At 39.9% G+C, this 16,677-nt stretch overlaps 1 protein-coding gene across 1 annotated transcript; it reads right to left on the bottom strand.

The window, feature by feature from the left end:
- Window positions 1–732: 732 nt before the first annotated feature.
- Window positions 733–15,829, bottom strand: ETS2 (ETS proto-oncogene 2, transcription factor). Its single transcript, XM_082220659.1, has 10 exons — window positions 15,501–15,829; window positions 10,072–10,143; window positions 7,748–7,868; window positions 6,446–6,565; window positions 5,971–6,171; window positions 5,686–5,769; window positions 4,934–5,176; window positions 3,673–3,940; window positions 2,938–3,052; window positions 733–2,283 (listed from the first exon to the last, which is right to left on the bottom strand). The coding sequence occupies exons 2-10, from the start codon at window positions 10,141–10,143 to the stop codon at window positions 2,068–2,070; spliced, it is 1,440 nt and encodes a 479-aa protein (XP_082076785.1). The 5' UTR covers window positions 15,501–15,829; the 3' UTR covers window positions 733–2,067.
- Window positions 15,830–16,677: the final 848 nt, after the last annotated feature.

The raw sequence follows: 16,677 nt of genomic DNA, 5'->3' as shown, positions 1-16,677 counted from the left end.
TTGGGGTGGGTTTGGGGGGAATGCTTGTTTTCTGTAGCCGCCTGTTGTAAACACTAAAATTAGCACCGTATTAAGTTATCCCTTAAAGTCACCCTTGAAGAGGGAGTGTTGGAAAGCTCTTCTTGTGGGAAGTAGAGATATTGGAGGCATCTGTAAACAGGATTGTATTTGCACACACAGAAAAGATCCCAAATATTTTCCAGCTGTGTTTGCATGTACATTTATAGCAAATGCCTCCATTTGGGCCTGTTTTACATGACTCACAGCAGAATTTCACAGTATTTTAAAAACCCCATACTAATTAGAAAACCACTCCAGGGTGTGTGTGGTTTTTGGAGTCCAAATCAAGAAGTTGAAATGTTCCACCATTGAAGGCAAGCACTATAGAATATATGCAGTTTTATCAGCTATTGTGTTCTTCCGGAGCATGTTGGCACGTACACAATTCACGCCATTCAATTTGATAGAGACATGAGATCTAGCTAAGTAATGTATGCATATGGGTATTTATTGCTTCTGCTGAAAGACTGTCAACCTTGCAGGAGATGGAGCTGCTTCTCTGCAATACATTTGCATTCAAATCTTGATGGACACTGATATGATGGAGAGACTATTGCCCCCTGTGTCAACCCCCAGGACTTATTAGACACTTAGATATGTACTTATTGAATTGCTGGTAAGTTTCAAAATTACTGTTAAGAATTCATAAGCGTATAAACACAACTGTTAACATTCGTTCAAGAGGTTTTAATAACATTTTAAACATCAGACTGTACATTTAAATTTACATCAATCTCAAGATAAAAAATACTTTTCTTTTACAATATTTTTCATTTACAAACCATTTTTTCCAGTGAAGTGTTTTTGTTTTTGGCAGTAAAAATAGCTGCTACATATATCTTTCTCCTAACTGCTGAAAAGGAGTCAGAATTATTTCCAAAAATAGAATTCATATTTTAATCAGGATAGTTCATGAAGGGTGAGGGCGAAGGTTGGGGAATGGCCAACTGAAGAAAAGAAATAAGGACTATACATATAAATTGTTTCCAAAAGGACATGCATAAAAGAGATATGCCATTAATAAATATATTTGAAAACAATATTAACATTTTCAATTTCAGTCAGAATAAAAGGCAAATTGGGCCTTTTATGCCTCAGGCTATATTATTAGTCTCTTTCAAAAAAAATGCTCAAAGTGTTTTTCTGCCAGCCATGAATTATTCTCCTTGAGCGAAAAAGGCACTCAGCATGTGCCTAAGTGATTTATCAACTCCTTCAGTAGATTAAATACTTGTTCCAGGATGCTTAAGTGCTGCTGTTCTGAAATGAAACCTTTACTTTCCTCCTCTTTCAGATGCTTATATGAGCTTAAATTACAATATACAATATGTTAAATAGGAGCATTAAATTGCCAGAAAATCATTATGAACGTGCTTATATACACAAACACAAACAACAGACTTTGAAATGGTACATATTTCCTCCCTCTTTGTGAGGACTCTCTGCCACTGCTCCACCTGGCTCTGAGACTACAGTTTATTTGCGGAGGGCACATGCGCTGCTTTGGCAAGAACGCCCAATGCAAATTCAACTCAGTACCCAGACTTAAATAAAGGATGCCTAACCTTCCCTCTCTTAAATCACACGTCATGACATATAACATCTGCAAGGTTGTTATTTTAGGGTTTGTTCAAGCTAGAAATTCTGGTGGCTATCAGCCTTTGGTATGGGTAACACCCTTAATTATATGGTGGTATAAATAACCAGAACTCTAAACCCTGGAGTACTTTCGTATCTTCCAAGTTACAGCTGGGAACTGTGTTGACCTCACTCGTTGCTGCTCAAAAGGTTGGGCACATCAAGATCTGAAGCCATGGTGCCCCCAAATATGGCCATTTCTTTTTCCTTTGACTTCACCTGGTTCACAAAATCACTTCTTTTAAGGTCTTTTACAGTGCCCCACTCCAAACAGCCAGAAGGTAAAACTAATGACTGATGCAGGAGGTCCCAGTTCACAGTTCATGCGTTGTTGCATCCTTCCATCAATGCTACAGAAAATGGCAACGCTCAGTCTTCTGTGTCTGGCTGCACCCCTAGCATTGCATGCAGCTCCTCTGCTGTATAGCCCAACAGGTTATGTAGGTCACATACAAAACGGTATACATAGCGCTTCCCTGAAGTCTTGTGTATGATGTTCTTGTCATAGTAATAGCGGAGGCCACGGCTCAGCTTCTCATAGTTCATTTTGGGCTTGTTTTTCCTTCTGCCCCATCGCCGTGCGACCTTAAAGGAGAAAAATGTGGTAAGTTATTAACATTCAAGGCAACCGCTGAAAATCTGGATTTTAGGAATGGAGTCATTCATTCCAAATGCCATGTTCACTAGCACTTCCACAGGGCCAAGTTAACTGGAGCATACTAGGAACAACAAGTTCAAAAGGGAAAGGTGGAATGAAATGCCTAATCCTTAAAAGCTTAATGAATAGCTAAAGACATCTAGGGAATATCTAGAGAACTGCAAAAAAGGAGGTTTTGAATAATGAAATACTTCCAAGTCACGCTTGAATTATGAGAATTATGAGTATATCTGAAGTGAAAAGCTTCAACAAATTAACTTCCTGCAGTATTTTTCTAACTGAAAGAATTTAAATCATGAAACAACCACTTGATACCTAATAGAATTCATTCATTCATTCTCTCTCTCTCTCTCTCACTCACACACACACACACACACACACATTCCTATCCTGGTTTAGAGTTACCGTATGTCTTTAAAAAACAAAAAAAGCTGGCCAACAAACTATACATGGGAAACAAGTTTTATACATCTAGTTAATACTGCTTATATTAAGGTGCAGAGTACAGGCTGTCCTTCCTCATAGCTCCACCTAAGAGTAGGCGCCAAACAATTTCTATTCAGGACAACTGAACTACTAACCTCATCTGGATCTGTTAATTTAAACTCCCATCCATCTCCAGTCCAGCTAATGAATGACTGACACGATTTGTCAGTTAGAAGCTCTAAAAGGAACTGCCACAATTGTATCGGTCCACTACCTGTTAATACCAAGATAAGATAGAATTATTGTATACTGTCATACATAAATTAATGTGTTAAAGAGACTAGCACTCAGGATTTTAGTATAATTGTTTAGTATAATTAAAGCCTTCCTGGGTAAAGGTAAATCTGACACCAGAAGTTGAATCAGAAAAAATAAAATATACACCTGTAGTTAACAGGATTTTCTTACAGTAGATCTGGATTCACAATCTTAAAAAATTCATGGCAACAAATTGAAGGAAGCTTCCTGCCCTCCAAACTGTTGGCTACACTTTGCAGTACCCCTCATGTTTCACTCTGAAATCCACCCCAACAATTGAATTTCATCTGAAACATGGATTTCTGAAAAGAACTTGCACTGGGCACAAAAGAATTGTTGAATTCTGCTTTCATTTAGCTTTCATACACACAGAAAAGTGTACAAATAGTGGCTTTAATTGATCTTTATTTTGAGGGTAGTCCGATATTGCTCCAGTTACATTTGTAATGGCTACCTCTGTTGTCATTTCACCTAAATAAAAACGCACCCTCATGGGGCATTATGCAATCGGTGAAGGGGCAGAAAAGCCCCAGAGGCAAAAACAAAAAAGGTCAAGGAAAATATTGTAAGACTTGCCTGTAAACCCAGCTAGAATTGCTGCTGGTATAACTGGTTTCCCTTGCTCCACAGGGTCACTCCTTTCTTGAATGTAGTCTTTAAAGGACATTGTGGGTTTGCTCAGACACAAGGACTGGCTGCAGTCATCATCAAAACTCTCATAAGATGGCACACGCTGGACATCTACCAACGAGGACTGGCTGTTCCAAGACTGCAGCAATGAATCTGAGCCTTCATAACTTTCTGTGCCACTGTCACTTGAGTCATGCTCTTTAGGTTTACCTGAAAGTGTGGAAAAGTCACAAGTTTGGGTTCACTCAAGTATTTCTTTGTATTACTATCGCAGCTGAAAAAATGGAAATGATAGAAACACCCGGGTTTGAATGGATGAGGCTGAGAATACAGGCTCAAAACTGCAATCTTAGGCTGGATCGAGACACATCAAAGAAACGTTTCAGTTAAATGCGTTGTAAATTTAAACAGGGAAAACAGGTGGCACAATGTTATATCGCATATACAGCGCATAGCAATCACATTTTCCTTTGCCAGTCTAGCTGAGTCCTTAATTCAGTGCAGCAAGCCAATGAGAATGCAGCTTAGTTTCATCTCTTTACTTTTTAACAGTTAGTCTGCCCCCACTCCACCAATTAAGAACTCAAATTACAGAGGTTGCAATCCATCGTAATTCAGATTATGTTTAAGTCCTTCAATTTTCCCAGTTGTGGTCAGTAAGAATACTACTTTGAATCCAAGGGTTTTACTTAATAGATCAGCAGATCACTTGAAAGTGACTGCAACACCTCAAGGACCACTTCTCCTCAACAACCTGGCCCCTGCAATTATCATATGAGACCCTTCTTGTTTGTTACTATGGTATGCACTTTTGTTTATAGATCGTAAATCGCCCTGTGATTTTCACGTGAAGGGCAGCACAGAAATAAATAATTAATTAAGGAAGCTTATGAAATTTATAGCTTTGTTGCCAACCGTTTAACAAGACAGTTTTTTTCTTTTTTCTTTAACAAATTGTACTGTACTCCGTTGACCTATCAAAAGGCACTATGAGTTCTCAGCATCTCAAAATAATGATTTGTAGTTGAGTAATAAAGAGGTAAGTTGGGTTGCTAACTCAGAAACAATAAGCTTGGGTTTTTTTAAATACATAATTGCTAGAGCACATGTTAGGAACTGTATTATATTAATGTTTATTTCTCAGAATCTTCTATACTGTAAGCATTATGAACAACAAGGGATAATAGGGAAGTGCAATCTTACCAGAGTTATCCAACATCAAGTTCAAGTTGTTTCTTGCGAAGTCCTGGTTCATAGAGCAGTAGTTCACATTGACAGTTTCTAACTGTGCTTTAGGAAACATCTGATATTCTTGTTTTAGGTTAACTACATTTGGTCCAACAGATGTCTGACATAGGTCATCCAAAAGGCTGGATTTTGGATAGCTGAGGGCTTTTGGATAGCTGGGTACCTGAGCACAATACTGTGCTTGTTCTATGTTAATACCTGGGGGGGAAATGCACATTTGTTTTTATAATACTCATTGCAGACTCCCCTAGAACAGTATCAGATGTCAAGTAGAGCAATACATGTATGGCCCTAACACTTGTTAGCACAGTGTCAAATGCCAAACATGACAATTAGTCAACTCAATCTCCCCTTGCACCTTATAACCTTCTCACCTCTCCCCAGGCAAATATATTGGGGTTTTTCCTTTAAGTTTCTAGTCCTAACAGATCAGCATTTTGAAGCATTTCCATTCCATTTATCACCAGTTCGTGGCAAAAAAACATAATACCCCCCCCAATAACCTGACTACCTCCCTCACCCTTCTGAAAGTACAAGGTATATAAAGCAACTTTCTGTAGATTGCTGAATATGCATATGCAATTTCATCCAGGGTGTATACTCTGTACAGCACAGGTATGAAATTGGATATCTACTGACATCAAAAGGAAATTCAGTCTTTCCAGCTTTCCTTAACTGCTGTAATTAGCCTAATTAAAGATACTTACCTAATGTGTTGTTGTTGACCCAGTGCATGGATGAAGTGAGATGGGCGTTTTCCATATACTGATCTTGTGGCTTTTCTTCACTGTCTGGAAATAGAAAAAGTATTTGTTTATACATTTTGGACAGGGGAATTTGCTTTCATCTGTTAAAAGGCAACATGTGACATTTGTATAACACTTAACAAAAGGATTAGCATTTACTTTTGCAAGTTTACCATCCACTGCCCCCAAACAAAACTTGTCATATGTTTCCTGGCTCATGCCACTACTCTGGTTAGACTTATTTACCTTTTATCATTTGATCCAGATGTTCCCAGAGAATATCACCCACATAATCTGGTGCCAATTCCAAGAAGCGCTCCTTTCCCAGTCTGCACAACTCTTGCCCATCCATGGCAAACCTCTCAAAGTTCACATTTACCAAACTAAATTCATTGGTGGCCCAGATAAGCCACTGGCACACCTGATGATGTGACCATAACCACGGATCTGCAAGGAGCAAGACAAACAAATTAAGATAAAGGAAACTCTCTGCAGGACACACACTTATGCCTACTGGCTGCTGCCTCTTTTACTAACACTTCTCCACATATTCTTTTGAGAAGCATCCAGTAAACTAAACCTACACCAAGCTCAGGCTACAATCCTCAAAAGATCATTTGCAAGCACTCAGAAACTCTCCTTTTGTTTACTGGTATTATAATAAAACTACCTTTCTAAGGCTAATCAGTGTAGTCTTTTGCATTAGAAATAAAGCACTTACTATTTGGAATACCCAGTCTGCGCTGTTCCTTTGTGAAACCACTGAAAGTCGCTTTTAAGGCCTGACTCATCACAGCCTTACTGCATGGGGTTAAGAGAGGCAATTCACAGCTGTTTGATTCTGAAAGGCAGAAGAGTTGCAATAATTTAGAAAAGGGAAAGGGGGAAATATGTTTAAGTTTCTTCTTTCTCAACTGCAGCAATGCTTTGTTATTAATATAGATTTTGGACCCAACTGTATTCTTTACAGAAGTTGCCAGTGACATAGCATTAGAAGAGACTAGCAACATTTCAACACTAGAAAATAACATAAAGTAACCATGTTTAGAATTGTTTGCATAAACATAGTAATTATTGCGAACTTGTTATTTAGCTCTGCATTCCTTCAGGACAGGATCACCAGCATTGCTATCAATGATTTTAACTCGCTTTTCGTAAGAAAGAGCTTGCCCTTGGTATACGGAGTTATAATCATTTCAAAACCACAATACTTCGCTTATCTATGTTCTATTGACTATTTCGTCAGGTGTACAGCACTATTATGGCAAGAACAGTGTTGCTGAAACTGGGGCTCTGACGAACTATCTGAATTCATTTACTGATAGGCTACCTGCCAGTGTGATTTTCAGAGTAAAATACTACTTTCATTACCAGAAGAACTAAATGAACTTTGCATCCTGATCAGTGTCAAGCCTAGGACCAAGAAAGCAGTCACAGTGCTCCATTACTTGTAATGGCTTCGCCATTAATTCCAAAAACTATGCACATCTTTGTACTTTGCTACTCAAGCCAATGGAGCCACATGCACAATCTGGACTGAGAATTTCAAATTTATATTACGAGGGGTATACCTCTGCCCAACTCTACCAAGACATTTCCTACATAAGCACTACAGTGGAACCTCTACTTACAGACATAATCCGTTCTGGAGGTCTGTCCGTTGGTCTAAACAGTGTGCTAGAAGAGGCGCCGTGTGTGCGCATTTGGCGGTAGCGCGCTTCTGCGCATGTGCAAATCGCGGCAAACCTGGTGTTTACTTCTGGGTTTGCCGTGGATGCAACTTGGATAGTCAGCGAGACAAGGCGTATGTAAGTCGAGGTTCCACTATACTCAAATTAATAGGAGCTACACATGAGCAATGACTTTGCTTCAACGCTATTCTATTATGAATAAGAGGAGATGCCCACAGATTGTGCCTTCTCTAATTCTACATACAGGTGACTTTGGACCACATCCTGTTTGGAGTATTCAATTCTATTAACTAGCATGACAGAGGTGTTACATTTATTAAACTGGTATTTACCATAAGAAATAGAATCAAGGCCTGTTGGCACTTCCTGGACTGTCTGATCTTCATTTAATGAGGGAAAGTATCCAGTAAACAAAGAATTTGCACCTTCAAAGCTATCAAATGCAGGCTGCCGCTGAAAAAGAAAATACAAGAAGTTCAGTTTGGATGCTTTAGTACACGCACAAGTTTATAGAGCAAATGTGATATGGTTATGTAACTCATTGTTCCAGGAATCTTAACAGCTCTATTCTATGTTAAGCAGCCATTTCTTAGTCAGTATCATTTCCCTTGAAACTGACTAAGTACATACGAAGGATTGACGCTGGATTTCCTGATGAACTAAAAGCTGTAGCAGTAGTTCAAATAGGAAGTTACAAAAGCATCTTCAGATTCATAATGTCATAGAGCATATCCTTGCAACATTTTAAAAGCACAATCTGAAATTTGAATTAACAAAGATTTAGGTATTATTTTAAAGGATTTGCTTTATTCTATGAAGCACTGTTCGCGTTTGAATGACTACATAGCACTATAAATTCTATTAAGGGGGGAATAGGTATGGTCTAGACTCTAGAAAACAATGGGAGACACACGTGAAATCTGAACAGCAATCTGAGGTTTGAGGTTTTATAATTATTTACTTTCCTAAGTAACTTCCTTTTTATGAAGCTATTCACCAGAATAGTTTTATGAAATGCACACTAACTGCATACTGATATACAGAAACTACACACTAACCTTTCTTGTATAATTGTGTATAATATGTATAAGCACCTATTTGATAAAACAAAAATCACACACACACACACGAGAATACAACACTACCATCTTTGTAGCAGCCATTGTAAAGCAAGTCTGAAATAAAAGATTTGATACATTCCACTATTTTTTTTCACCCATTAACTCACAAACATAGCCATTCACTGAAATGTTTTCACATCATTAAAATGGTTAGCTTGTTGAGGTGTTAAGATAGACTTCCAAGAACAATGTGTTTGACTTTCTACTGCTTTTATTAATATATTTGTATTCAAATGGTCAGGGAAGCAGCATATCTATGAAGTTTGGGTGCCAGTTTTGGGTAACTTCTCTAATACATTGCTACTGATTTCACCCTTTAAATTCAAAAAAGCATATCACAGGGTGGAAAAGCCAGCACAAAGTACATCTCTCAGATGTATGCCTCTATTGGCTGGTTTTAGCCCAACACTTATTTAGTCAATGTGATTCAGTCTAGAACAAAGAAACTGTTCATATAGACATTACTCCAATAAGAAAATTCAGCTTTAAGAACTTAACTTGAGCAAGTTGCTGTACAAATGAAATGATTAATAATAAGCCAGCTGTCTAGCCTTCTAACAACATAAATTCTTTCAATGTTAACTGATAAAAGATCTGAGTCAACACTTTCAACATAATCTGGAAACTCCTGTGTTTTGTGTAAACAAGTGACCCTTGTACTGAGTCACTGGAAAAAATGCAGCAGAATTAAGAGTGAGTAAAAGGCATGCTGTACTGAAAAAAATGTTTTGAATATGAAACTAAACAGCACAACGAGCACGTTAAAAGCATAGACACATAAAAATCCTGAACAAATGAGGAACAGTTGTACAATGTTGGAACTGTGCCCAGAAGGCCAACGTAAGTCAACCAATATGCCTTCAATATTGTTTGTGACTGGCCTACCAGCCAAGAAAAGGTTAGCAAGCATCTTCCATAAGGCCTACATTTATATTCTTTTGTCTTAACTAAGTAAAAATACAACCTTGAACAGTTTATTGCTAAATTAAGACATAGCTTCATTTTGCTAAATTATTCTGTCTCCGATTCCCTCAAAGGTTTGAATGTCAGGCAGTATTGAAAGAAATCAATAGTGGAATTTTTAAAGAGACATAAGTTGTTGATGTCACAGTAAGCCAAAACAGCAGACAAAGCACTTCTCATAGGGGACTTTGAATTTTTAAACTACAGGACAATTAGGGTGTAAATACAATCAACTGTACATAAAAATGCTACTTGACACCAGCTAATTAAGCTTTTGGCTATCTCAACAGTGCATTTATTTTATACACCTGTCTTGGTGAGATCACGAGGCAGGATTTGGCTTTCAAATTGCATAGCAAATAAGAAAACAGTTTCTGTTATTCTCTTTTCAAATATAGAAAGCCTATATGCAAATGACACAACATCGAATTAAACTAATAGTCTTCACTGGTCTGTTACTGAAAATGTTAGTTTTTAGCTGGAATAGAAGTATATTGTTTATAGCATGTAAAAATAGTTTCATGCATGCAAAATTAAAGTGTTACTGAAAATGTTTGTTTTTCACAACTCACCTTGAGCAGTCCTCTATATGCATTGCACACAGGTGCTACCTGATCCATGTTCTTGATTCCAAAGTCACTCATCTAAAATGAGAAAATAAAATATATATGAGAGCTATTTGTTGACAGGGGGAAAAATGCTTTTGGCTCATGCATGAACATTCTATCTGCTGCAGTTTACAAAGGTCATACACAAATGTCACCAATTTCCTTCATTCAGAAGGGAGAACATAGGAGAAGCAAATCAAGAGTTATCATTTAAAAACGTTCTAGCCGTGCTAGATTAAACTTTAATGTCCCAACTCCAAAGAGTTACACAACTAGCTTTCAAACATCACCCCACCTCACAGAAATATTTTGAAAGAGGATAATTTGCCAAGCTGTATGCGATATGGCTTGATGGGTGGAGGGTGTGCCACTGACCAATCCAAAACCAACAATCAGTATGTCAGACTTGGCTATTTTAACTTACAAGTTACAACATAATGTTCTACCAACACAGAACTTTTTTTTATTTTTAAAGATCATTATACACAATTGGGTGCAACCATCAAAGTACTCACTAGGGGAGAAGACTAGGCATCAAATACTCAAATACCAATCACTACAACAGCATCTTGACATGTACACTATAAAGGTTACGTTGATGCTACCTAGTATTTAACTTATAATAAGGATTATGAAATAGGGAGGCATTTTGGCTCAGTGGCTGGACTTTGGTATGGCACTGTGAAATACAAGTTCAAATCACCAGACAGCCATGAACACAATGGGTGGTCTTGGTTAAGTCAACAGCATCTCAGCCAAACCTATGGCACAAGATTGTTGTGAACACAGTATTTCATTTTTGCTCTACTTCATTTCTATTGATGAAATCTCTCTGTATGCAGAATGACTCGCTTCAGCTTCTGGCAAAAGTATAGACTGTCTGAATTATAAATTATTACTGAAACACTATAAAATGCTATTGATATCTAAAGATGGTATTATTCATCATCCACTCATCATGAACAGCTGAATACTTAAGTATGCATGGCCTTAAGTGAGCTTTCCCAAAAATCCATAAAAGTGAGCATATGCATAGATCCAACAAGAAAAAAGGTTTTAATACTTTTTTCAATTCTTTCTAAAATCTCCCCTCCTTTTTTTGTTCACAGTATGAGATCATATAAAAAGAATATTGTTGGAACTTAATACTGATAGTCATTTGAAAACTAAAGAATTGTTAGAGAGTAATGACACAGCAAGCAACACCTCATCCTAATCGCATCCATTTGGTTAGAGAATCCCCCAGCTATTAGTGGAATTTGCTTCCATATAAGTGTCCTTAGGGTCATCACTCTTCATTAAAACAATTACTTTAGGACAGATATATTTTATCAGACCTAGTTCCATATTTTTGTTAGCCTTAGAAAAGGTACACTCTAGTTTCCTACCAACTCAAACACCAATTTTGTACTCACTTGCTCCAATTATCCAATCAGGCCTATACAACCTACAGGCCTGAAGTGAAATAAAACCAGAGCCAATTCTTATTAGCCTCCATTAATTCTTAGTCCTACTAAATGTAAGTAGGCCGCCCTGACTAACTACCCATGTTTCAAGCTCAGCCTTGGGCAGTGGTGTTGTCTGTGCCCCCCCCCCCCCACTTTTGGCTCCAGACTCTAGAGAAAATGTGAGCCTTGCCCTTGGGCTGTTCTTCCCCAGCACTACCTAATGATGAACTTTTCACACCATAAATATATTTTACTAGGGGTTTCCACAGGCAAACTGTACACACCACTGTAGATATCTCCTCTATTTCCCCATTCACTATAATGGAGAACCTAAAAATAGCTTTAAACTTTTCTCATTTTAGCCAAAGTGGATGAGATTTACAGGTACAGGAGCTCCTCCAGAGTGGATTAAGCTTGCCAAATTGCAGACAAATAGATCCGGGGGCTTTTTGTGAGGAAAGTAAAAGGCATTCATTTTCTTCCATAATCTCTTATGAAAGCAGGGGTTTCTCTCTTGCTCTTTCTTACCTTAAAACAGTTAAGAAGTGGTTGAGTCATGTGTATTCTTGATTCTAAAGTTTTAAAAACTCTGCAGTTTCACATAGGGCCTAGTTTCTGGTGCCCTTCAATAGATCTTACAGACCTTGCCTGTGTCCTCTGATAGGCCACAGGACTCCAATACAGGCTTTAAATCGTGATGCTTTTGTAGAACACTCCCTGTGGAGTTCTGAAGAGCTCTGGGTTTGTTTGTGTTAAAGCAGAACGATGAAGGGTTTTTTTAAACACCTTAACTTTCATTATTTTTTTAAAAAAAATACCTCTATTGCTGGGCTTAACAAAGAACAACCCAGAGTCTTCCGTGCTCTGCAAGCAACATGCTGGACAGCACCACTTATTGCTAACCCCACAGACCTAGGATAACTAGATATACAATGACATAGTAATTCTGTGTTTAAAAACCTAGAAAATAAAGTGACACTCTGTGCAAGCCCTGTTCTAAACTGGGGGGGCGGGGCAGCAATTGCCTACATCATGTTTTAACAAGACTTCACTCCAATTTGCTTCTTTATTCAGCTCCCACACATAACTGATGCACACGCTATTTGATTATTGTTGGGATAAAGGGTTTAAGGAGACCAAGAGCAAACTGCACTACAGTGAGGGGAAATGATAACGTACTTTATATTTAATAGTGCCAGGAACAGTATAATGTGAGGTCTCTGACTAAAACTCTTAAAACTACTGTTGATGGAACTGTGATAAGACCTGAGTACATTAACTCAACAAGAGAGGATCAAAGAGAAGGCTATAAAAGCAAGCTTATGGGGCGTTGTTCAGTTCGTCACAATTGAACACAAATGTTTTATAGTAATGCTTTGGCACAGAGTTGGTTTAACCCTTATCTTTCAGACTGGTTATCAGTTTCCAGGAATGCATCTGTGTATCCACCTCATGTACTTTGCGTAAGGAGGTTATCAGCCAAAAGATCAAAATGCTGTTAATTTTAATGTAGGGTTTTTTCCCCTTAAGAATTCCACACCTGGCATGAAAAGGTAAGAACATGGCCCGGCTTCTTCTCCCTTATGTCAAGTCTTTAAAATCCCTGACCATTAAAGTGGAAATCCATTTTAATTTAGTGTCACTTGTAGTTGTCTGCTCATATAGAAATCTGTATTGATACAGAATTTTAAAACCTCAGGTTTATATAATGAGCTATTTAAACTTGAAAGAATTTATGTGGTAAGTATGAAATACTTTATATATTAATTATACTGGGTGAACTCCTGGTCTCTGTGTGTTTTCAAACATACATGGGCTCTCTCTCCTCCTAGTCGAAAATACATCTTTTTCTGATAGCTCCACTGACACAGTTCTTTCAAAAATCAAATTCCAACAAGCAATGCTTTCTTAGCTTCAAGACAAGCTTTCTTTTCAAACAGCTTTGTTTATGGAGGTAGAGACTAGTTTCCTGAGGTTCAGCACTGGCTACAACTGCATTTTATATTAAAACTGGGTATTATTGACCAAAATCTTCTGAGCTAAATGGGTTCCTGTAAATAAGCATCTTCTACATAAACGACAAATATAAAGAGCCCTTGCCCAAATAATTAGCTGATATTTCTTCCAGTAAAATATACATAAATGTTACTGATGTTTAAGCAAGATTTTCCTGCATTCATTCATTTTCTGGAGAAGTTTCAGTTACATACATACTGCCATGACTGTAGCATGTTTAAGAAAAGCCATATGTAACACGTGGTGCTCAATTGTACAAGTATGCATAGGTATATCTTCTGGGTACATTATTTATAAAGGGGGAAGGGGAATAGGTGAAGAGATACTGTAAACAGCCTGTTGCTTGTTGTTACTCTCTAGCAAATCATAGTATACCAAATAACAAGTCTTGAAGCACATGCTTTTAGTGGATAAAACTAGGCCTTACTTTTCCATTTGCCTTATAAACACCTGGTCAAGCTAGCAGGTAACTAAAAACTTACTTATGTGTAGGTGATTGCCAGAAGCAGTTAATGCATTCATGATCAACATTTAGTAACCAAAACGTTAAAATACTAAAAATACTAACTATAAAAGATCACTAATGATTTTATCCCCTTGTCCTTTTCAATGCAACATTATAAACAAGTTAATTTCTTACAAGAAAGTTTAAAAGCCTAATCAACAGTGAACCATTATTAATGTGAATATGCCACACAAACAACCTATTCACTCTCACAAAAGGTACACAAAAATGAAGCAAGACATTTAGCTGTTTGGGGTGGGGGGACGACACATACAGACATAATTTTTAAGGGCAACAATTCCCTTCTCTGATCCTGCTCATATCCAAAGAAACATCCATTAAGTGCCATTAGCACGTGGATCAATAGCATTACAAGATTCATTTATACTGTATCGGAAATGAAGACTTAATGCGGTAAAAGCCTTCTGCATGAAACACTTTATGAAAAAAAGGAATAGTGATCAAACTACAAATACTTGATCTTAACAGCCCAAATATTTACCAGACTTAATATTTACCAGAGTGAGCAACAAGAACACACTAAAAGTGGGGTTTTTTTAAAAAAAAGTTTGTTTTCCAAACTCCTATCATTCATCTTATATACGCCTCTCCTCTTTCTTCTAATCACATGGAGATCAACTGACTTGCAAAGTTAGATCTGAATTATTCTAGTTCACGGACCCCATTCACAAATCCAAACAAAAATAAATTACACCAACGCATTTTTAGAAGAGCTGCTCCAGTAAAACCGAGATAAGGCCAAAACAACTGCTTTGCCGGGCCGGGGAGAATTTCGCCTTTGATTCCGAAGCAGTTATTTCCCACCAGCACAAGCCTTTTCAAGGCAGAACTGATGGCCGAAATCCCAAGAGCCCAGTTCAGAAAGAACTCCAAAGCAGCTTCCGGGAAAGCGGAAAGACCTGTTACTCGCTAAGCAAAGCAACGCCTGCTCCCTCGCTCCGCCGGGATGTGCCTGGCATCCCGACGACGAGAGCCCGCGCTGCAAGCCACACAAAAAGGAAAACGACCACCGAGAGAGAGAGAGAGAGAGAGAAACACACGGAGCAGAAGAAGACCCGTATCCGGCTTGGCGAGATGCTCTTCCACCACAAACGCCGATTAGCGCCTCTGGCCCATAGAGCACGACAAATCCCTGGCCAGAAAGGCTGGGGGAAATGGCACGGCGCTCTCCGCCTTCTCTCTCCACCCCCCACCGCCAATTCTCTCTCGCCCACCTGCGCCCCGTCGCCAGTTACCTGAGCCCGCCTGCTCCGAGGCGCCTCCCTCCAGCCCAGAGAAGCGCGCGCGCGCGCCAGCCAGCCTCCCCGAGCCCAGGCTCCCTCGCGCTCCCTCCCTCCCTCCCTCCGTCTCCCGGCTTGTGTTTCCCGCGCCGCGCCCGGCGGCCTCGCGCGAAGGTCCCTCACCTGGCCGAAGAAGACCCGCACTCCGCTCCGTCCAAAAGGCGCCTCCGCTTGCGGACACCCCCCAAAAAAAATATCCTTGCGCGGCAGCCGAAGGAGCGCGCACAAAGCACACGGCGACGTTATCCAAACGCGGCACCGGAGGTGGAGGAGACGACCCTCCCGGCAAAGCACCACCAGCCGCGGCGGCCGAGTGAAAGGGGCGAAGAGGCTCTCGAGCAAACTCCCAGGCCGCCGAAGGACGTGTGTGCGTGTGTGTGTGAGGGAGCTGGAGTTGGCTTCCCGCCGGCGCTGCTGGTGGCCCTGGAGTGACTGCGTTGCGCTGGCGCGGGTTGGGCACGCCTGGCTCCTTGACGGGGCGAGGGCGGCGCCGAGGGAGGGAGGCGGAGCGCGAGCAGGAAGAGCCGCCCCTCCGCTCCGCTGCTGCAGCTGTGCTGCCCCGCCGCAAGCAGGAGAGCAGCCCCGGCTGCCTCTGTCTCCTCGACGGAGACGCCGGGAAGCCTCGAGGGGGAAGGGATGGAGAGGCTCAGAAGAACCCTACTTCGCAGAAGAAGGCGAAGGAAGACCAAAGCCCTTGATCTCTCTGAAACTGAAGCTTTCCGAGCACGTCGAGAGCGCAATGACGAGAGCCTTTTTGGATCAGACCAATGGCCTATCTAGTCCAGCATCCCGTTTCTCGCAGTGGCTAACGAGATGCCCGTGGAAGCCCCCAAATAGGAAATGAGCTTGCCCTGAGCTTATTGTTGTCATGCTCAGGAAGAAAACCCATAATTCTTAAGTTTATCTGTAAACTGTCGGGGTGGGGGTGGGGAAGCAGGGTATAAGCAAATACTATAATCTTATTATTAATAATAATTTTATTGTTTATACCCCGCCCATCTGGCTGGGTTTCCCCAGTCACTCTAGGGAGCTTCCATCTGAATATAAAAACATCATAAAATGTCAAGCGTTAAAAACCTCCCAATACAGGGCTGCTTGCAGATGTCTTCTAAAATTGTGTAGTTCTTTGTCTCCCTGAGTCTGATGGGAGGGCCCTACCGCCACGAAAGCCTTTTGCCTGGTTCCCTGTAACTTCACTTCTCGCAGAGGGAACCACCAGAAGGCCCTCGGAGATGCGCCACAGAAAAAATACATAAATTGCTCCACACAAAATGTATAAATAAATTCACCTCTATCACCT

This window comes from Podarcis vaucheri (assembly GCF_965113315.1).
Source record: "Podarcis vaucheri genome assembly, chromosome: 4".
Classification (NCBI taxonomy): domain Eukaryota; kingdom Metazoa; phylum Chordata; class Lepidosauria; order Squamata; family Lacertidae; genus Podarcis; species Podarcis vaucheri.
The sequence above is the reverse complement of the archived record's forward strand: the minus strand, read 5'-3'. Positions and strand labels throughout refer to the sequence as shown.

Coding starts and splice junctions, on each gene's coding strand:
- ETS2 (XM_082220659.1), bottom strand. CDS start 10,143: ATGAGTGACTTTGGAATCAAGAACATGGATCAGGTAGCACCTGTGTGC. Junction 3,941..4,933: donor CTTGATGTTGGATAACTCTG/GTAAGATTGCAC, acceptor CCACACTTTCAG/GTAAACCTAAAGAGCATGAC. Junction 2,284..2,937: donor AATTAACAGATCCAGATGAG/GTTAGTAGTTCA, acceptor TTCTCCTTTAAG/GTCGCACGGCGATGGGGCAG.